At 43.0% G+C, this 22,523-nt stretch overlaps 2 protein-coding genes across 4 annotated transcripts in view; one reads left to right on the top strand and one right to left on the bottom strand.

The window, feature by feature from the left end:
- The window catches only part of LOC113118435 (histidine decarboxylase-like), a 23,211-nt gene extending 14,368 nt beyond the window's left edge, over window positions 1–8,843 (top strand). The window contains exons 2-14 of one of the 2 annotated variants that reach the window (XM_026287592.1): window positions 1,114–1,354; window positions 1,902–3,640; window positions 4,085–4,257; window positions 4,340–4,453; window positions 4,563–4,685; window positions 4,778–4,918; window positions 5,977–6,120; window positions 6,212–6,278; window positions 6,362–6,524; window positions 6,847–6,934; window positions 7,014–7,112; window positions 7,367–7,468; window positions 8,205–8,843. In XM_026287592.1, the coding sequence (XP_026143377.1) occupies window positions 3,613–3,640; window positions 4,085–4,257; window positions 4,340–4,453; window positions 4,563–4,685; window positions 4,778–4,918; window positions 5,977–6,120; window positions 6,212–6,278; window positions 6,362–6,524; window positions 6,847–6,934; window positions 7,014–7,112; window positions 7,367–7,468; window positions 8,205–8,780 (1,818 nt within the window). In that variant the 5' untranslated portion in view covers window positions 1,114–1,354; window positions 1,902–3,612 and the 3' untranslated portion in view covers window positions 8,781–8,843. The other variant, XM_026287591.1, reaches the window with a different exon arrangement.
- A 4,132-nt stretch (window positions 8,844–12,975) lies between these two features.
- On the bottom strand, window positions 12,976–18,678 carry zgc:158482 (hsFATP2a_ACSVL_like domain-containing protein). 2 transcript variants are annotated; one of them, XM_026287594.1, is made up of 10 exons: window positions 18,085–18,678; window positions 16,886–17,098; window positions 16,247–16,405; window positions 15,796–15,920; window positions 14,858–15,052; window positions 14,681–14,771; window positions 14,045–14,243; window positions 13,729–13,826; window positions 13,520–13,650; window positions 12,976–13,419 (listed from the first exon to the last, which is right to left on the bottom strand). In XM_026287594.1, the coding sequence occupies exons 1-10, from the start codon at window positions 18,551–18,553 to the stop codon at window positions 13,276–13,278; spliced, it is 1,824 nt and encodes a 607-aa protein (XP_026143379.1). In that variant the 5' UTR covers window positions 18,554–18,678; the 3' UTR covers window positions 12,976–13,275. The 2 variants fall into 2 exon arrangements, with proteins under 2 accessions (XP_026143379.1, XP_026143378.1); XM_026287593.1 differs by having other exon boundaries at window positions 12,976–13,452; window positions 18,085–18,676.
- Window positions 18,679–22,523: the final 3,845 nt, after the last annotated feature.

Consider the following 22,523-nt stretch of genomic DNA (forward strand, 5'->3'; position numbering starts at 1 on the left):
AGGATCGCAAGTGTTTCAGTGTGTATCGCAAGTGTTTCAGTGAGTATCGCAAGTTTTTCAGTGAGTATTGCAAGTGTTTCAGTGTGTATCGCAAGTGTTTCAGTGTGTATCGTAAGTGTTTCAGTATGTATCGCAAGTGTTTCAGTGTGTATCGCAAGTGTTTCAGTGAGGATCGCAAGTGTTTCAGTGAGGATCGCAAGTGTTTCAGTGTGTATCGCAAGTGTTTCAGTGAGTATCGCAAGTTTTTCAGTGAGGATCGCAAGTGTTTCAGTTTGTATCGCAAGTGTTTCAGTGTGTATCGTAAGTGTTTCAGTATGTATCGCAAGTGTTTCAGTGAGGGTCGCAAGTGTTTCAGTGTGTATCGCAAGTGTTTCGCAAGTGTTTCAGTGAGTATCGCAAGTGTTTCAGTGTGTATCGCAAGTATTTCAGTGAGTATCGCAAGGGTTTCAGTGTGTATCGCAAGTATTTCAGTGAGGATCGCAAGTGTTTCAGTGAGGATCGCAAGTATTTCAGTGACTATCGCAAGTATTTCAGTGAGGATCGCAAGTGTTTCAGTGAGTATCGCAAGTGTTTCAGTGAGTATCGCAAGTATTTCAGTGAGGATCGCAAGTGTTTCAGTGTGTATCCCAAGTGTTTCAGTGTGTATCCCAAGTGTTTCAGTGAGAATCGCAAGTGTTTCAGTGAGTATCGCAAGTGTTTCAGTGAGTATCGCAAGTGTTTCAGTGTGTATCGCAAGTGTTTCAGTGAGTATCGCAAGTGTTTCAGTGTGTATCGCAAGTGTTTCAGTGAGTATCGCAAGTGTTTCAGTGAGTATCGCAAGTGTTTCAGTGTGTATCGCAAGGGTTTCAGTGAGGATCGCAAGTGTTTCAGTTTGTATCGCAAGTGTTTCAGTCGGCTCAGTTCGGTCATTCCTCCAGCACAGAGGTCGATGCAAATGGGGGGTCTGTGGGTCTCACGCGAAACGTGGAGCTGCTGCTGAAGGTTAGCAATGCATGAAGGCGAGCAGAGCATTATGAGCCGATGGTTCTTTGATGTTGCATTTGCTGTAATTTTCTGCTTTAAGTGTGGCCTTTCATCATCCAACAATGACTCCATTCATGTGTGTTTCTGCAGCACCGCACCGACGTGAACGCCAAGAACATGCTGAAGATGAGTGCACTGCACGGGCCACAGAGACGTGCTGGAGCCGATGGTCACACGCAGAGCAAGTTCTGCAGAAACACACTGGACATCACGCTGGACAACAGCAGCCACGAGCTGACCGAGATCCTGCAGGTTCACAGACACTCAGAGCTTCTTCTGATGCTCTCAGGCAGTTTTACTCTCAGTGCTCGACTGTCCAAGTCTTTGACACGTGAGTGGTTTGGTGACAGCGCCACCTGCTGATAAAAACAGGCATGATAAACTTTTAAATGTCAAACAACTGTTCTGTTTTTTGGATTTATGCTTTTTATTTTGTTCCTGTAATCACCAGAGATTCGTTCACTTCACCAGAAGATGAAGTTATAAGTTATTATAGTTCATTAAGACTAAAACCCATAAAAAACTGCTTTTTAGTTCATTTAATTAAATAATTTAAGTAACTGAAATAAAATAAAATAGAAAACCTTTTATTTTTTTTTGTAAATGAGACATGAATGAACTTTAAACAGTTAATTCTGAAAGTATCATCAGTCAGACAGATCAGCTCATTCATTTATTATTAGCCTGCTTTACTGAACTGAGCGGTGGATTTCTGCATAGATGAGAAGAATACGCAGTAATTGAATGTACATCTGTAATACAAAGTATTGATGTTTATTAATAATATTGATGAAGTGGTTCTAATAATTAGCAGAAACAGCTGTTAACAAGTACATCTGTGTCAAAGTGTGTTTATGAATATGATAATTGTGCATCAGGTGGCAATACAGAACCAGATCAACACGAACCCCAAGAGTCCAGACACGCTGACCATCCACACACTGACCATCCTCACGCCCTGGAGGAGTATTTAACCTCACCGGACAACAGCAAATCTACAGGTGACCCGACCTGCGTTTATGAATGACCTCCTTTGTCAGAAACACTCGTGACGCATGATTGTGTGTTTGCTTTCTGTGCAATGAAGAAAATTACCCTGCAGTTATTTGAACAAACAGCGTCTCAGAGCAGCATCAAAGCTCTGATCCTGTGAAATCAGCCTGATGCTGCCGCTGGACGCTCTCTGTTGTTGTTGTGTAGAGTAAGTGCATTCTGATGGAGATGTTGATCTGATGATGGGATGTCATCTAACCCTCGTCTCTGACGCAGAGCTGATCTCCGTCGATGGAGACATACAGCAGTACATGAGCTCTGGAGTTCAGCAGGTCATTACCATAGTAACAGACAGCATTCACCTGGGCAATCTGCAGACGGGCACAGGCATCAGCCAGCCCATAATAGTCCCTACGCCTGACGGGCAGCAGAGTGAGAGAAACACATAAGCACGAACATATAGAGAAGTGTGTGTGAGTGTTTGCTTGGCTCTCTCAGAGTGTGTGTGTGTGTCTGTGTGTGTGTCTGTGTGTGTTTGCCCGGCTCTTTCAGTGTGTGTGTGTGTGTGTGTGTGTGTATGTGTTTGCTGCTGCTGACGCTCTCGCTGGAGAACTTTCAGGTACAGACACATGTCCCACAATCCCTCTCATGAGCTGGTTTATGTACAATAACATGCTTTCAATAAAATTCCAGGAACTCAGTAGATCATGGTGCTCGCAACGCCAGTGAAAGCATGCAATGATCAGATGTGTACTGTGAAGGCGGTGCAAGTGTCTTTAGATAAAAGCATCTGCCAAATGCATCAATGTAAATGCACATTTTTATTTGATTAATCAAAGCAATGATGAGCATATAACACACAAGATTCTGAGGCGCCGAAATACAGGCAGCAGTTCCTGAAGAAGGAGGCGTACAGACCCTAACCTAATCACACACAGAACGTGAAGAAAGACATCAGTGTCTGTGCTTTCTGTGACCGGATCTTTATCATTCATTTACTTCAGTTCTTTCATGAAGCCTCTCAGCTGTGGTGCTTGTGTGGCCGACACAGGTTCGATTCTGACCCACATCCCAACACCCTCCACTGGCCTTAGGGTGAAGAGGGTTTAACTGCGCAGTGATGTCAGATGTCATGTGATAATGTGTTTGATCTGCAGACTCAGACTCAGTTTCCTCACTGATAATCAACATGGATCTCTTGTGTTTACAGAGTTTTGCTGCTTGTTGTTTGTGATGCTCTTTTCAGGATTTCTGTCATAAAAATATTATTCTTAAAAGACAGCAGTGCTGGATTTGGTTTCTTTGAGGAGGATCTGAGCATCTCTGCTGATTAAAATCTGAATAAATGCACAATACAAGGGTTTTACAGTCTGAACCAGCAACAGCATCTGTGTGTCTGAAGATGAAGCATTACAGTATTGGGGATGTTCTGAGCTCTTAAACACATATATTTCAGTTAGGGATGTGCTGTTCTGAATCAAAGCGTGTCTTTGTGTAGTTGGTGTGTTTGCGTCAGTGGGCGTCTCCGTCAGCAGCAGTTATAAGAGCGGACGGAGATCTGAAGCTCGCTGATCTTCTCTTCCTCTGACAGACGTGATGCAGTCGCAGGAGTACATGATGAGAGGTACTGATCTGAACCTTCAAATCTTACCAGTGTGTCGCTCCAATAGTGACCTGTCTGTTAGAACCGAATTATACGAATGGTTCTTAATAGTTTTACAGGACACAACTAACATTATTCAACCTCGTACAGCTGCTTTAGTTAAAAAACCTTTGATGTGTATATAAATTAGAGACGTTTCCATCACATTTACTTGAATTAATGATATTCAGGACATTTTAATCAAGTGTTTGTATTCTGTTGTCATCTTCTGAAATCTAGTAAGTTAATTTTTCTGAATTAGATGTTATGCTGTAATATCTGAGTGTCTGTGCTCTTCGTCTGTTGTTTGATAACTTTTCTCTAATGTTGTTCAGTCTTGTATTTGCAGTGATTCTTAGTGATCTTCTCACAGTGTGTTTGTAGTATAATGTTTTGGTGTGTGTGTGTGTGTGTGTGTGTGTGTAGGGAAGGAGATGGTGGATTTCATCCAGCAGTATCTCACACGGATCCGAGAGCGGCGGGTCGTTCCAGATGTTCAGCCGGGTTACATGCGTCCTCTGCTGCCCAGCAGTGCCCCGTATGAGCCGGAGGATTGGAGCAGCATCATGAAGGACGTGGAGAACATCATCCTGCCTGGGGTCCGTCTGTCTTTCTGTCTCTCCATCTTTCTGTCTGTCCTGTTGAACTCCAGTATTCTGTAATGCTGCTGTCTGTCTGTAGGTTGTTCATTGGCAGAGTCCTCACATGCATGCGTATTTTCCTGCACTCACCTCATGGCCGTCTCTGCTGGGTGACATGCTGGCAGACGCCATCAACTGCCTCGGCTTCACCTGGGTAAAAACTCTCACACACACATAACACTCTCTGTGTCAGCCTTACGCATCATGTTGAATAGTATGTGTGTGTGTGTGTGTGTTTGTGTGTCCGTGTGTGTGTTGTGCAGGCATCTAGTCCAGCGTGCACTGAGCTGGAGATGTGTGTGTTGGACTGGTTGTGTAAAGCGCTTGGGTTGCCAGATCATTATTTACACCATCATCCACAGAGCAACGGAGGAGGAATCCTGCAGGTATACAACACACATCACAACTGATGTGCCAATCAGCATGTTTTCTGTTGACTTTTACAGTAGAAATGTCTGTAAGTCATTGTTGTGTGCAGAGTACGGTCAGTGAGTGTACGCTGGTCGCTCTGCTCGTTGCGAGGAAAGACCGAATCCTGCAGATGAAGAGTGAGTTCACACACGCCGACACGGACGAGTCAGTGCTGAACTCCAGACTCATCGCATACGCCTCCGACCAGGTGCTTCACCGGTGACCAGATCACATCAGATCACCATCACATCAACACCAGAACGCCATCAGAACGCCACCAGATCACCACCAGATCACCATCAGATCACCATCAGATCACCATCAGATCACCACCAGATCACAATCACATCACCACCAGAACGCCATCAGAAAGCCATCAGATCACCACCAGATCCCCATCTGATCACCACCAGATCACCATCAGATCACCATCAGATTACCATCAGAACGCCATCAGATCACCACCAGGTCACCACCAGATCACCACCAGATCACCATCAGATCGCTACCAGATCCCCATCTGATCACCACCAGATCACCCATAAGATCCCCATCAGATCCCCATCAGATCACCATCAGATCCCCATCAGATCCCCATCAGATCACCACCAGATCACCATCAGTTCACCGTCAGATCACCACCAGATCACCATCAGATCGCCACCAGATCCCCATCTGATCACCACCAGATCGCCACCAGATCCCCATCTGATCACCACCAGATCACCACCAGATCCCCATCTGATCACCACCAGATCACCATCAGATCACCATCAGATTACCATCAGAACGCCATCAGATCACCACCAGGTCACCACCAGATCACCACCAGATCACCATCAGATCGCTACCAGATCCCCATCTGATCACCACCAGATCACCCATAAGATCCCCATCAGATCCCCATCAGATCACCATCAGATCCCCATCAGATCCCCATCAGATCACCACCAGATCACCATCAGTTCACCGTCAGATCACCACCAGATCACCATCAGATCGCCACCAGATCCCCATCTGATCACCACCAGATCGCCACCAGATCCCCATCTGATCACCACCAGATCACCACCAGATCCCCATCTGATCACCACCAGATCACCACCAGATCCCCATCTGATCACCACCAGATCACCCATCAGATCCCCATCAGATCACCACCAGATCACCATCAGATCACCACCAGATCACCATGCTGATCTTTGACTGTTCCTTCTGAAAGTGTCTTGGGGATCATCATGAACGAGTGTTTGTTTTGTTCTGTAGGCTCATTCCTCAGTGGAAAAGGCCGGTCTGATCACTCTGGTGAAGATCCGGTTCCTGGAGACGGACGAGGCGTTTTCTCTGCGTGGAGAAACTCTTCAGCAAGCCATCGAGGAGGACCGCAGGAGAGGATTCGTACCCGTGATGGTGAATCAGCCTCAGCTAATCAGCCGTTGAGGTTGTTACTGTGCTGCCTTGTTTCTGACCGTGTGTGTGTGTGTGTGTGTGTGTCCTGCAGCTGTGTGCGACGCTGGGCTCCACCGGTGTGTGTTCGTTTGACCGTCTGGATGAACTCGGCCCTGTCTGTAAGTGTCATGAATCAAAGAGTCTTTAAAAAGCACATGTACCATAATTTATTAATAAATTGTGTGTGTGTGTGTGTGTGGAGGTGCTCGTGAGGGTCTCTGGCTGCACGTGGATGCGGCGTATGCAGGTTCTGCTCTACTGTGTCCTGAACTACGTTATTTTCTCAACGGAATTGAGTTTGCTGATTCATTCGTCTTCAACCCATCCAAGTGGATGATGGTCCATTTTGACTGTACGGCGTTCTGGTGAGAGACTCTTGTGTCCTGTTTTTTTTCCTTTTGCTATAAAAACTGTAATATTATGAAATATTATTGCAATTTAAAACAGCCGTTTGATGTGTGAATAGGTTAAAGTGTAATTTTATTCCTGTGATCAAAGCTGTATTTTCAGCATCATTACTCCAGTCTTCAATCACGTCACATGATTGTTCAAACATTATAAATGACTTTTTCACTTTTGATCATTTTAATGCATGCTTGTGGAATCAGAGAGTTGATTTCTTTCCGAGCGTTAATGAATCTCATGTGAGTTCAGTGAATGTTTGTAAAGCCTCTGTTTGAACCGCAGGGTGAAGAATAAGATGAAGCTCCAGCAGACGTTCACCGTCGACCCGCTTTACCTGAGACATGAGAACTCAGACGCCACTGACTTCATGGTAGAGTCACGTAACGCTGGTTAGCATGTGTTTATCTGTGTGTTTCTGCTGTGTATTGATTAGCGCTGGTCTCCCGCAGCACTGGCAGATGTCTCTGAGCCGCCGCTTTCGCTCTCTGAAGCTGTGGTTTGTGATGCGCTCCTTCGGTCTGAAGAAGCTGCAGGATCACATTCGACACGTGAGACTCTCCTGTAGTCATATAATCCTTCATAAACTTTACAATCCTCATTAATGAAAATGATGTCCTCTTACACACTTGAACCTCATCCTGTGTGTCACACCAAACACCAGCAGAAAGAATTTCTTAAATCATTGTAAGGCAAATAGCAGCCCTCGATTCAACAAGTCTGTTTACGCTTGATCGGTTTCATGAACAGTCAAAGCTAATGCTGCCGTTTCCTGTCTGTGATGATGCGTTTCCTGTGATGTCAGAGCGTGGAGATGGCGAAGCTGTTCGAGTCTCTGGTCAGAAACGACACAAACTTCCAGATCCCAGCGCAGCGGCACCTCGGTCTGGTGGTCTTCTGCTTACGAGTGAGAGTCATCTAATGCCTCCATACTCACAGGAAGTCATCACAGTCACATGATCATCATGTCATGACACACAGTTTATCATGTTTCTGAATGATATTGATGTGCCGAGGTATTTGAAGAGTGATGTTCTTGTTTTCCAGTGCAAATATTGAAACGTTCTTAAATCAAGATGCATTTACTTCAGACGCACAGTAACTTGAGATGTCTGGTTTATTTGTTCTTGTTTTAAGCACAAACTCAATTCATTTTCATGCATTTCTCAGAAAACCAGACTTATGATCTTCACTCACTGTACATCTGAAGTAAATGCATCTTGATTTTAAGAATCTTTAGATATTTGAAGTGAGAAAGTCATATTTTACAGTGCTGTTCCAGTGGATGTACAATGTCAGACAAGAGCTGTGACTGTGGCAGTATATTATTTACTCCTAACGTGTGCCACTGAGTACCTAAACGGTACATATCTGTATAAGTTCAGCTCCAGTGACATCATTCATATTTTTTTCCTGAGAGTTCTGTCTGCAGTATTATGTAATAGTTAATGTACGTGACATCTGCATCATCTATAATGTGTGTCTGTTCAGTGTCTACATGATTACACAAATTACAAGACGCAAAAACTTGTTGACAAGTCATGACCAATGGTTTCAATCACTTCACTGTATTCAAATACTGTGTAAATGTAATATATATTTATGTTCCTGCTTTCACATCAGCACCTTTCTTCTGTTCTCAGGCTGGAAATGGAGCGACGCAGGAGTTACTGCGGAAACTGACTAAATCAGGCCAGATGTTTCTGATTCCAGCCGCCATCGGGAACAAACTCATCATCCGCTTCGCCGTGACGTCTCAGTTCACGAGCGCTCAGGACATCCAGAGGGACTGGAGCCTGATCCATCAGACGGCCAGAGAAGTGCTGCGCTCCTGCGCTCTCACACGCCAGCCCAGCATCATCTCAGACGAGGAGAGCGAGGACGAGCTGAGCCGCATGCGTCTGGAGCCCATGATCGACGAGCGTCTGGTGCGGCAGGGACAGAGACGTGCCACCCGCTCCCTGAGCTGCAGCGCCGAGCTCCCGCCCCAGAGAGTGCAGAGAGACGCCCCGCTGGAGCAGATCCCCGAGCGGCCGGCGCCGGAGCACCGAGCACAGAAGAGGCTGCTGAAGTTCCACAGCGTGCCCAGTCTGTCTCAGGTGTGGGCCCAGTGCGGCATGCAGCAGCTCTACCAGCCCTTCAGACGAGGATGGGTCACCAGCAGAGCCAGCTGCTTCAACTGCTTCCCTCTGGAGACCAGCCCTCTGCCCACCAAATAACATCACCTATACATAACATAACAAATAACACACGCACACACGCACACACACACACACACACACACTCACACACACTCACACACAAACTCACACTCACACTCACACTCACACACACTCACACTCACACTCACACACACACACACACACACACACACACACACTCACACACACTCACACTCACAAACACAAACTCACACTCACACACTCACACACACTCACACTCACACTCACACACACACACTCACACACACACACACACACACACACACCCACACACACACTCACACACACACTCACACACAGCTTCTCCAGGACTTCAGTGTGTTCTTCATACGCTCAGGTCAGTGAAGATCACCATGTCAGCTGCTGCATTTACACCTGCCTGAAAACACATGTGTTCTGTCCCTTTATCATTACACTTACTGTAAAAGCACAATATGATCGGTGTCTGTCAATATTGATTTATAAAATCATATCTACTAACAGTCCAATTGATTTCTGTCTGTTGCTGTCCTAAAAACCTTTTGATTGAAATGTTTTGTTTCTCAGGGTTTATGGGGTTTGTGAGTTGCTGCAAAGCTAATAATTCAATCATAAAAATAAGAATAAAAATTGATCATTGTCTAATAAAAATAAAACACTCACCACCTGCATGTCATGTGAGCATTAACATCAGAGAGCCGTGAATTTGTTAAATGACTGAAAAACTGAATCTCAGGGGAAGATTAAGTGAATATTTGAGGATGACAAGATGTTTGGTAATCCCTGATGCTGACAAATATGATTTATACCTATAAAGTTATGATTTTTTATTTTTGTTCAAACCTTCTGATCTAAAGGCGTCGGCTGAACATCAAGTCTGACATGTTCCTCTTTCTTCACATGTGTTTAAAGCATCCCATAATGCACCTGATTAAATGTTGACTGCCCAGGGGCTTTCAAACGATTTCATTTACCTAAATATGATCATTCCTTCGTTAATGATATAGACAGCCTTATACTTTTATGTATACAGATACATTTTACTGCATATGAAAATTGTGACTAAAACTTTTTCTTTTCTTTGTGAGATATAAAGATACATATATATATATATATATATATATATATATATATATATATATATATATATATATATATATATATATATATATACACACACACCCTGGAGAATATTTTATTTGTATTAGTGTAACATATTTATTTATTTATTTATGCAAAATCTTTTTTGACTCAATATTAAAAATAACGGTATGTTTCAGTTTAGCTTGTTTTGATATTTTCCAGACATCCAGTTGTGTTATTCTAATGTGTATGATTAAAATAACAAGAATGAGCAGCTGTATACACAGTAGGTTCGTGATATATTATGTATTAAATGTATTAAATTAAGTGTAAGGTTTCATTTCCAGGGGAATAAATCTGGCTGTGTGTTCATCAAGTCATGTCAAGTCAAATCTGTTTTATTGTCAGTTCTTCCACATGTACAGTACATACATACAGAGAATTTAAATTGCGTTACTCTAAGACCCTTGGTGCATACAGATAACACTAACAGTAGAACATTAAATACAGATAAAATAAAGTACAAATATACAAATAGGTCATGTAAAAAGAAAGGGGTCCATGGAGGGGGTGGGGCAGACTTGATGTGGTGCATGACTAGCCATCCTGAATAAAGCTGTTCTGTTCATCTGCATCAGTGATGAGGGCCGTGACACAGCAGCAAAGGTCTGCTTCAGATGCCCAGAAGCGCGAATGCAAGCCATGTCTACATGTACTGGGGCATGTTCCTGTGAAAGAGCGCCATGTTCTGACCTGAGCGTACGTGTGCATGTTCCCAGAACACGTTCACCACTTAGCAATCAGCATCATAAGAGTAATGCTCTATACCTCAAACACGATGAAGCGTTTCTCCAGGTGACTCCTCACAGTGTCCGTGAACCAGTCCAGTATCGTGTAACAGGGTTCAAATAAAATTCTGAATAAAATACTGAGTGAGTGAAGTGACATACAGCCAAGTATGGTGACCCATACTCAGAATTTGTGCTCTGCATTTAACCCATCCAAAGTGCACACACACACTGTGAACACACACCCGGAGCAATGGGCAGCCATTTATGAACCCACAACCTTAGGGCTAGGAGTCAAACTCTCTAACCATTAGGCCACAACTTGTATATTAATGTACAGAAAAAATAAGCAAAAAACAGTCAACCCGACGAGAACAAAATAAATCATGTTGATGGAGAAACAGGAAAGGAGGAGAGAAGTGAGGAGGTGGGGAAGGAGGAGGTGGGGAGTGAGGAAGGAGGAGGAGAGGAGGGAGGAAGGAGTAGGAGAGAAGTGAGGAGGTGGGGAAGGAGGAGGTGGGGAGTGAGGAAGGAGGAGAGAAGTGAGGATGTGGGGAAGGAGGAGGAGAGAAATGAGGAGGTGGGGAAGGAGGAGGTGGGGAGTGAGGACGGAGGAGGAGAGAAGTGAGGAGGTGGGGAAGGAGGAGGTGGGGAGTGAGGAAGGAGGAGAGAAGTGAGGAGGTGGGGAAGGAGGAGGAGAGGAAGGAGGAGGTGAAGAGGAAAGGAAGGAGGTGAGAAGTGAGGAAGGAGGAGGAGAGAAGTGAGGAGGTGGGGAAGGGGGAGGAGAGGAGTGAGGAAGGAGGAGGAGAAGAGTGAGGAGGAGAGGAAGGAAAAGGTGAAGAGGATAGGAAGGAGGAGGTGAGGAGTGAGGAAGGAGGAGGAGAGAAGTGAGGAGGAGAGGAAGAAGGTGAGGAGGAGAGGAAGGAGGAGAGGTGTGAGAAAGGAGGAGAGGAGTGATGAAGGAGGAGGAGAAGAGTGAGGAGGAAAGGAAGGAGAAGGTGAGGAGGAGATGTGTGAGAAAGGAGGAGGAGAGGAATGATGAAGGAGGAGGAAAAGAGTGAGGAGGAGAGGAAGGAGAAAGTGAGGAGGAGAGGAAGTAGGAGGAGAGGTGTGAGAAAGGAGGGGAGAGGATTGAGGATGTGAGGAAGGAGGAGAGGAATGAGGAGGAGAGGAAGGAGGAGGTGAGGAGGATAGGAGTGAGGAGTTGAGGAAGGAGGATGAGAGGAGGAGGAGTTGAGGAAGGAGGAGGAGAGGATTAAGGAGGTGAGGAAGGAGGAGGAGAGGAGTGGGGATGTGAGGAAGAAGGAGGTGATGTGGTGAGGAAGGAGGAGAGTAGTGAGTAGAGGAGGAAGGAGGGGTTGAGGAGAGGAGTGAGGAAGGGAGGAGGTGAGAAAGGAGGTTAAGAGGAGAGGAGGAGGTGATGAAGGAGGAGGAGGAGTGAGGAGAAGAGGAGGTGAGGAGAGGAGAGAGGAGGTGAGGACGAGAGGAAGGAGGAGGTGAGGATGGAGGAGGTTAGGAGGAGAGGAAGGAGTAGCTATAAGTTAGTACACTGGGGTTTATTTGTGAAATGTTTCTGGTCTAAAAACCTGGTGCGTATTAATTATCATTCACATCTGCAACAATAATTTTAAGTTATTTTTGACAAATAAATTTCTAATTTCAACAGGGCTTCTTGTTTTCATCATTTGTATTATTGTTAATTGTTTTATTATTAATTTACACAAAATTTTTTGAAATGTTTGATCCATACAGGATTATTATTTTTTGAATACTCACATACTGTATAACATCTTTGCAAAGAAAATTCTGTCTGTTTGTTACTTTGCTTCATGTCAAGATGTTGTCCTTTAATTTCACTACTGGCCCAATAGTGAATGTTACATTGATTGTACTGTTCAGTATAATATTTAGTCTATTACCAGACCTCACTGCTTAATCTGTGAAAAGAACCATTAATTTGGTTACTTGGGTCATAACATAACAAGGGATAAAAATACAGGCACAAATGCAGGGATTATTTTATCTTATTTTGTGTTAGCACACTTAGAGCCTTGTTTTTTGCTCACAAATAACATCTTTCTCAGCATATCTTATTTTTCATTGCCCTTGTGAAATGGATGAATTTAAATGGCAAAACAGACTTTTGAGCTATTCTCTAGTGACTCGAACTGTCTGTCAGCTCGGCTAACTGTGGTGAACAGTTCTATATCAAAATCCCACTTATTTTATCTAACAGAAATAAAAGTAATTGTCAAAGTAATTAAATCAGTTAGGTGTATTAGCACTAAAATAAACAAAATAAACCAAACATTGATTCATAAAAAAAAACTTTAATGCAATATCTATTTTAACCAGTAAAATAGTTAAAAACAAACATTATTACATACTAGAATAAGGAAAATCTTCAAGAATCATAGATCACATGGATTTAATAGACTCCATGTTGAAATGTTGTTGACACAAGCTTCGTAAAGGGCAACAAATGTAACAGCTCAGCACAAATATACATGACTTGGTTAGCAAAATGTGATACTGATCAGGTTTTTTAAAAAGCGGAATCAGTGCCTCTTTAATACTTCAGTAAAATATTTTTGAGATAGTTCAGCTAACAACAATAGTAATACTAGCACAGGAGAGAGAAGTCAGAGTTTGATGCTGTGAGACAGGATTTGCTGGTAAATGAAGGGGGTCAGTGAGATGTACGTCCTCTCACGCTCACACAGGAAGTACAGCGAATCAGTCGTCATGCTGGGATTGAATCCGGCCTCCACCAACTTCAGCTTCAGCTGTTTAAAGGTGGCGGTGACGTCCATTGTGCTCTGGAGAGAAACAACACATCATGTGTGTGCAGGAGACTAGTGCTAACTGGTTTATCATCAATTTTACCTGAATGCGTATAAAACGAGGTCGAGCGTAAACAGGCAGGAACCTGCAGACGTGGTCAAATGTTTTTTTGCACTCAAACTCCATTCCGTCCATCAATTTTACTGCAGCCATTCCTATCCGTCCCTCGTGACCTTCACAAACATATAAAGGAATGTCAGTGATGTCACACGTGAGGAAAGACATTCAGAGTAAACGTTGCTATAGCAAACCTGGAACTCGAACTCCGTAGACGTTTGCCTCTTCTACAAAGTCAAGCAAGCTGATGATGTCAGAGACTTCAGTGGTGGCCACATTCTCTCCCTTCCATCTGCACAGATTCACATTCACTCCAGCCTCCACCAATCACCTCACAGATTCACTCCGGCCTCCACCAATCACCTCACAGATTTACTCCAGCCTCCACCAATCACCACGCAGATTCACTTCAGCCTCCACCAATCACCACGCAGATTCACTTCAGCCTCCACCAATCACCTCGCAGATTCACTTAATCTGATCTCTGAAAGCATGATGTTAAGGAAATACCTGAATGTGTCTCCCACTCGATCCTGGAAGTAGATGAAGTTGTCATGATCGATCTTTAGCAGATCACCGCTGTTGAAATAGACATCACCGTGCTTTAAAACATCACGCAGCCTCTTCTTTTCTGTTTGCTGCTCATTTTGTGCATAACCAACAAAAGGAGCAATTTCTGTAATCTTGGACACCAGCAGCCCGGTCTGCCCTGGAGAAACACATCAGGACACACAGACACACACACACACACACACACACACACACACAGACACACACACACACACACACACAGAAGCTCATTCAGTGTTAAAGAGACTTTAAGGGACAATTTAAGAACATGATCAGATTAAAGAAACCTCCAGATCAAAGGTTTAAACTGATTTGTCAAATGTCAAAAAAGTTAAATATTAAAATCATATTTGTCTAGTTTAATCAGCAACAACTAGTGAAGCTGACGTATCTAAAAATAATCTGATGTTTCCTTTTAATATGATGTGAGGACTTTGGGTCTTCAGAGGGATGGTTTGAAGAGCTCAGTCTGTCAGTACCAATAAAGTCTAGGTGGTTTGTAACATGAAGTGCTCTTCTTTATATGGGACTCTACAGAGGGTCGAGTGTGTTTCATGTTTATGTGTGACCTCTGACCTTTAGGCACCTCGACACACAGACCTCTGGAGTTTCTCACCGGCTCGTCATGCTCTGTGTCGTACTGAATAAGAGTATAGGGAAACAGTTTCTGTGCGACAAGAGAAAAACACACTGACAATCAGAGCTTTCAGCTGAAGGACAGAGAGTCACGTGGTTCCAGTCGTACAGCCTTACCTTGTGCAGAAAGCTGACCCGTCCAACAGCGCCGATCTTTCCAGCGTAGTTCACGAAACCCACATTTCCCTCTGTGGAGGCGTAAAACTCCCGAACTTGAATGTGACCGAAGCGCTTGAGGAATTCCCTCCATACGTCTGAGCGGAGCCCGTTCCCGACGGCCAAACGCACGGCGTGCTCCTTATCGCTCGCTCTCTAGAAAACACCAGTGAATCACTAACAACACTAGAGCTAACATCTGTGTGTTACTGAGAACCGCTCAGATCAATAACAATTTATAGATGATGTGATTCCTGCACTCGGATGAGTGGAAACACTTGTGCGGGAATTTACAGTTCAGTGCACAGCGAAACTTGGAATAAAACGTGATCTCCTCGTGGCGTGATGCATTCAGGAGATCACTTTCACTGCGGTATTCCAAGTAAAGGCCAGCAGCTATTCCGAGATTAACGGATGCTCTGATTGGCTGATGGCTCAGTCATATGAGCGCATGTGGTTTTCAGGATCTGGTTTCAATGACCAAAGTAAGAATATTTACAATTTACCTGCGAAACCTCAATGGTCAGGAAATAAAACACCCAAACCTGACATCTGATCGCAAACAAGTGTGTGACTCTCCTGAGAAGAGAGAGCGACACGCCGGCTCCTCCTGCTAGGAAGAGTTAGAGCTATTTAAACCAACCAGCTGTGCTGGGATCAGGTTTCAGAGAGTAACAGCTGTATGACACACACACACACACACACACACACACACACACACATGGCCTCAGTGACCACGCTGAGCTGCCAGCTCTCTAAATCTGCTCAGTGTTTCACAGTCAGCTGATATAAACACTGTAATCTAATGGACTCTTACGATACACGGATGTAAACCAACACTCACTATCACACACTGAAGCTGGAACTGTATTTGTCAGGTGTGTGTTGATGATCTGTACCTGCGGTGTGTTACACAGATAACGCAGAACCTCGCCGATGTACTGAATCACCGTCACATTATGAGCCCGACACTCGTCCCAGAACTGAGACGAAGAGAACTTCCGGCGCAAAATTATAGTAGAACCTGAGAATGAGAGAAACTGGGATTATTCTGATCCAGAACAGGACTGTGGTGTGAACAGCAATAAGAGAATATGACATGAAGATCTGTGTGTGTGTGCTTGAGTGTGAGAGTGACTCGACCTTTAACCCGGTTAAAGAGGAACATTCCTGTGAATTTCTGCTGCTTTACAGTCAAACACAAAGAGCTCTTTCACAGGAGAGAGAGGAAATTATGCTCTGAGCTCCTGATCACACTTATGAAGCACTTACTCACACACACACACACTCTTTCACACACCCACTCACTCTCTCTCACACACACACACACTCTCTCTCTCACACACACACCTGTCTCTATGGAGCCCATGAAGCCCACGAGGAAGCCTGCAGTGTGATATAAAGGAAGAGTGACGTAAATCACATCAGAATCTGTTACACCGTTTGACGCCAGCACAGCGAGAGCAGCGAGGAGACGTGTTTGAGTGATCACTGCTGCTTTAGGAAGACCTGAAACACACACACACACACACACACCAGTTACTGCCAGACAGAGGATTATTAACCCCTTCACACTCCTTTATTTTCCAGTCACTGCTTACAGATTCTGCTTCCACTACAAATCAGATGATAAGACACATCAAATACTTCTGATTCATCCTCCAGTTTGAAAACAAGCAAATGTTCTCTGTGTTTCTCTGTAGCAGCAGCATTACTGTCTCTCATTCAGATCCTCCTTCATTCAGCACAGTAAGACTAGCAGGGTTAGTGTGGTAAACTTAAACCATGGAGAAGACATTGTTTGTTAATTGAAATAAAATTGAAAAAACTAAAACTCTTTTTATTCAGCTAGTTACCTCAAAAATATTTCTCAATTTAATTTAGTTGAACTTGTACTGAAATAGCTGAAACTGAAGTAAAAGTAAATAAAAACTATATAGACCCTTGAACTGACATTAAAATGAAAATATGATGGAAGCGGAAGAACACCTGTGGTTCCAGACGTGTAGATGTAGACGGCCGGAGATGTGAAGGACACGTCTGCTCTGAGCGTCTGAGGAACATCAGCGTCTGAGGATTCCTGCGCCGCTCGGATCAAACTCTTCATTGATGATGATCGGAGCTCTTCAGCCGTGATGAAGATCGTGGTCAGTCCCTCCTGCATGAGGTCTTCATACACCTCCTCCACGGCTCCCTGCAGCTCTGAGATGAGCACAACCCCACCATCACACACACACACACACACACACACACACACACACACACACACATCACAACACACCAATACAGCTATCCTTATCATTTAATAACAATAACTCTAGTAACTATTTGAGCAGTATCTTGGTTCTGTGGAATCTTCCATGTATGGGTTAGGGTCAGGCATATATGGGAACTACTATTGCTCTTAACCCTTTTGTGTCGGTTTCAGAAAGTTACACAGAGATCCTTTTTTTGCTGCTTTCACTAGCACAGATGGTTTCACCAGCAGCAGACTCGATCATAACGATCAAAATGAATTCATTCTCAGGACTGTATTAACCCTTTAAATGCCTGTTTGTTTACATAATGCCATTGCAGGTACAAAAATCTATTATTTTCCATATACTAAATGCTAAGCATATTTTATTTATTCATTTATTTATTTGATTATTACAGTCTTGGATAGAGTTGTAGTCTTTATTTCTCAGCATGAGCAGAAAACAGGGGAAAGTGAGGGTTAATTAGCTTCATTAGCTATAGTCTGACATAGTGCTGTCATCAGGTGGAAAATAGTTCACAATTTTCAAAATAGCAAAAATCTGAATACTTGTTAACAGAATGAAAGCCTTTTAACGAAGAATGCATGATTTATACTTAAAAGGCACTATATGATTAAATATTACTGCTTTACTGGGAATCATTTTTGTCATTAAGGTCCTGGGTTTTAATACTTTTTGCACCTAGTGTAAAATGAGAGTAGAATATTAACAAACCTAATAAATTTTTACATTTTTACTTAATTTAGGTTATTTGCATTAACAGTCCAAAATGATTAAAACATTCTTAAGAACATACAGAAGAGTAAACCTCAAATTTTAAATGCAAAATCTAAGTAAGTCTGAACTATTGATAGCTACACTGAGCCCAGCTCTCTTCTTAGTTTATGGAGGCTGTTTGTTTATTTATTTGTTTGTTTGTTTGTTTCTCACCTTCGGACGCGATCAGGACGGTGGCGCCTCGGCAGCAGCGCGCGCACGCGATCAGGCTCCGCGCGCGGATGCTGCTGTTGAGGAGTGCGCATGCGCAGCCGAGCTTGGCCAGCGCGAGCCAGCAGAAGATGAACGCAGGCTCGTTCTGCATGAACAGAACCACCGTGTCCCCCGGACGTAGAACCGACGCGACCCGTAACGCGTTTGCTATTCGGTTGCTCTCTCGGTCTGCGTCTTTAAACGAGTACCGTTTATTCTCGAAAACGATAAACGCCTTGTTCGGGCGCGTTTCGACTTGCTCCAAAAACCGGTCCAAAGCCAAAAACAGGGGTCGCCTTCTTCTGCGGGACACGAACTTGAGTAAAATGCGCAACAGGTCTGTGTGATATACAAGATCTGTCCAGAAATACGGGAAAAACACCGTGAGAACAAGAGGACCGATGATCAGCAGCAGCGACAGAAGCAACATCTTTCACTCGATGATGCGCGACTTTAACAAACCACACAAGATCAGATCAGAGCTCGAGCTGAAGAGTGCAGCAGCTCCACGCTCTTTGTTTCTGTTCTGCTGAAGGCGGAGCGAGACGGACGCGATTATGAGCGCAAATCTGTTCGGTTCTGGTCTGGTCTTCAACATGCACCAAAAAAACGAAAACAGCTGCTGGCTTACAATAATCGTGACGTTTTGTTATTGTTTACATTATTAGTCGTTGCATTTTATTAAAATATGTTTTCAATATGTCTTGACTTTCACACTCTGACAGTGCGATATTGAATATGTAAGCATCAGTGTTTATAGTTTCTGTTACAAGGTTGTTCTGTTCAAGTTGTCCTGAGGTTTTGGATATGCTAAGGAATTTGGATACATCAGGAAGATAACTTAAAAAGCAGTCTTTTGTGGTAGAAGTGATGGTTCTTCGATACTTGTAACAAGAAGTAGAATTTACAATTTTGGCTATATGAAGTTTACACAGAACTAAATAATGATCTGAGATATCATCACTTGGCTGAATAATTTCAACACTATCAACATCAATTCCATGTGACAGTATTAAATCTAGAGTATGATTTCGACAATGAGTAGGTCCTGAAACATGTTGTCTAACACCAATAGAGTTCAGAATGTCTATAAATGCTGATCCCAATGCATCTTTTTCATTATCGACATGGATATTAAAATCACCAACTATTAAAACTTTATCTGCAGCCAGAACTAATTCGGATGTAAAATCAGCAAACTCTTTAATAAAGTCTTTTTTAATAAAATCATCAGGTTTTAGCCAAGTTTCTCATCTAGATTATGATCAGATATCATATTATTTATAAAAAGGGTTTTCATAGAAAGGGATCTGATATTCAATAAGCCAAGCTTTATCATTTGTTTATCCATATTGCATCTGTTTTTTATTTGTTGAACCTCAATTAAATAAGAGACATTTCTTCTGGAATTGGTGTGTTGTTACTGATTCATCTCAAGAACAGAATGATTAATTCACTGATTCGTTCATTAGCTATTATACGGTATATTACACCAGACAGTGGCGACGGATGAGTGAGTCTTTGAATTGATTCAATAAAAAGCAACAAGGCTCATGTTTTGCAGTTTGTCTACAAATGTAGTAAAATGAAATGACAGACTAGTTTAGTGAAGGACTGTTGTTCTGTTCATCAAAACTGACCGATGATGTGCTGCTTCTCACTGTGTGCTTGAATGATCACACTATAGTTAGTTAATCAGGACAAAACACAGAATCCAGTGCAGATTACAAGCTGTTGAGTTGTGTTAGTCTGTTGGAGGAACTCTTATCAATGCTGGACTTACTCGGAGCACAGTGACAGTCGATCAGTTGAGAGCCTTTAACTCTGTAAAAGTCAGTGTTCTGAAACTGATATTTAGTGTGCATGATGTCAAATATAGTTAATGACCACTGTATGGCTGTTTGTTTTCACATAAACATTGACAGGATTTGGCTTTATATAAGCAGTTTGATCCAGTGCCAGAACTGTGGTGGATTCACAGAGCTGTTGCATCATTTCGAGAGCGTGTCAAGACAAGCGTCGCTATCAGTTCTTCGAGGGACTCCTGATAGCAGCTGTTTTACTCCGGCTGAAAAATAAAACTCAATGACCTCTTGCTATCGAAATACAGGCCGAGTTTCATTCAGCCAATAATTGTGACATCCCGCTCCCACACGCTCACAGCAGATGTATGAGTGGAAAGACATGTTTACAGAGGCCTGTTTCCCAGCATGCACTGCGGTAGACAGTCCTGCGGGCCAGCTGTGTGTTTGAGGTGCTAGAATGGGACAGATTTGAACTTCTCAAGGTTACAGTGATAGAGAGGGGGAGGAGCCACGCACCGATAGCATTCTGCATGTGTTTTAGAAAATAGGTGACTTAGATCCGAGTTCTCAAACACGGTTTATAGCTGTACATTCAGCTTTATTCTCTGACTGGAAACACTACTTTACACACACTGTACAAATGTCCAATATCTCAAGAACATGAATACTCATTCAGCTGAATTCACTGAGTGTCCTACTTCTTCAGTGTTTGCAGTTTGATGAGCGGCAGTCGTGCTCGGTGTGTAAATACAGCACTTCTGTACTCTGCCCTGACTAATATGTATATTTAGTAAGATTATTGATTTTACTGCACTGTCAGATGAGAACAAACTTTATCTGGACACTATTGTCTTCTGTAGAGACGGCTCTAGCTCAAATGGACTTGTTTCAACACTGAATTGATCTGAAAAATGACTCTTTCTTGTTTAGAGCTGCATTACAGCAGAATCCGCATTTCTCCCATATTTGATGAGGTTTGCATCACTTCTGTTATTTTTCTGTTTATTCATGTGAAGCTGCTTTGAAACATGCGCTATAGACGTATAGTGACGACTAATTATTATACTGCTGTAAACATACAGACATGCATTTATTTAATGAAGTTAGTGATTTCAGCTGTTTGCTCAGAATGACAGTTTGGGACAGGGTGCTTTGATTAGCATATTCATTTAAAACTGTGGTCTGATGTGTTTGTATGTTACTGTTATAGCTGTTATATGTTCACTGATATAATGATTTGATCTTTCTCTGGAGGACTCATCCGTGTTGATCTCTTTGGAGTAACTGTGGACGTGGATTCCCTAATTACGGCTCTAATGTAGGCCTTCTCTTTAGATGGAACTGTTATTAGTCAAAGAGCGTGTGAACTCTGGCCAAGGGCTGGAGGACTGAAGCTCATTCATGAGTCCAGGGTTCAGCTCAATACACACATCGACTCAATCAGACTCTTGAACTCTACTCCAGCGGTTTACATTCATTCATTTGTTGAGTGTCCCACTGCACATAACAAAAGACATATTTTAGAGATTGTTTTATTAACGGCATGCTTGTGTCTCAATGATCTCATGCTTTTCAATCTAAAAGTACAACGCTCTGGTTTTTCCTCTCGTACCATCAGTTTCAGGAAAATCCATTGATTGCATTGATCTTTTGTCTTGTTTTTCTCTCATTGATGACAAAATGTGTTATTTAAATATTATCTTGCAGTTTGTCTGCCACATCAGCTCTGTGTTTGTCCTGGTTTCTGACAGTCGAGTTTTACTAAGCTTTGTTTGGTAAAGCAGTAATGTGTTGCATATGATCGCCACCACTATACCGTCCTAAATCTTACCATTTTATTTTGGTATTTTATTAGTTTAATTGAATAACGTAGTTTATTGTTGCTCATAACCTTCTTAACACTAATAACCTCTTCGAGTCTGTTAATCTGGACCCCAAACTACTAACATTTCCCTCTTGGTCAGCATTTAGGATCACTTGTTCTAAATGAGCATTTTACACAGATGACAAAGAGATGCACATTAAATATAAACCTGGTAATTGTTTTCTTTCTGAGCTCAAAACATGACACACACGCACACACACACACACACATATATTTGTATTTTTTATGTGCAGTTGCGATGTGCTCATAGCTGAGGTCTCCAAAACAAATGCACACCAACAAAAACATTTCAAAATGTGCAAAACTGGGCTCCAGGATCTGGAGTGAATCCTGCACTGGCTCGCGGTCGGGTTCAGGGTTCGGCTGTGTGGCGTCTCAACCCTGGCCCTCGAGGTCCAGTTTAGATCCGAACAAGCTAAAGGTCTTCATGATGGCTAGAAAGTTCCTGGCAGGTGAGTTTGATCGAGGTAGATGGTAAACTGCAGGAGAGTGGATCTGGAGAGCCAGGGTTGAGAAGTTCTGCTGTAGATTCTTCATCATGTGATCTGCTTTATATTTATAGGACCTCAGATGATCCCAACTCTGAAACAACATACAGATCTACCAAATTTTACTATAAGTTTGATTGCATTCTATAATAATTGCTGTTTGATTACATCTTTAATTGATTTTCCGTACATTTCTGCTATATGTTCATTAACTGACAGTCA

The sequence above is a fragment of the Carassius auratus genome, chromosome 18 (assembly GCF_003368295.1).
Source record: "Carassius auratus strain Wakin chromosome 18, ASM336829v1, whole genome shotgun sequence".
Classification (NCBI taxonomy): Eukaryota; Metazoa; Chordata; class Actinopteri; order Cypriniformes; family Cyprinidae; genus Carassius; species Carassius auratus.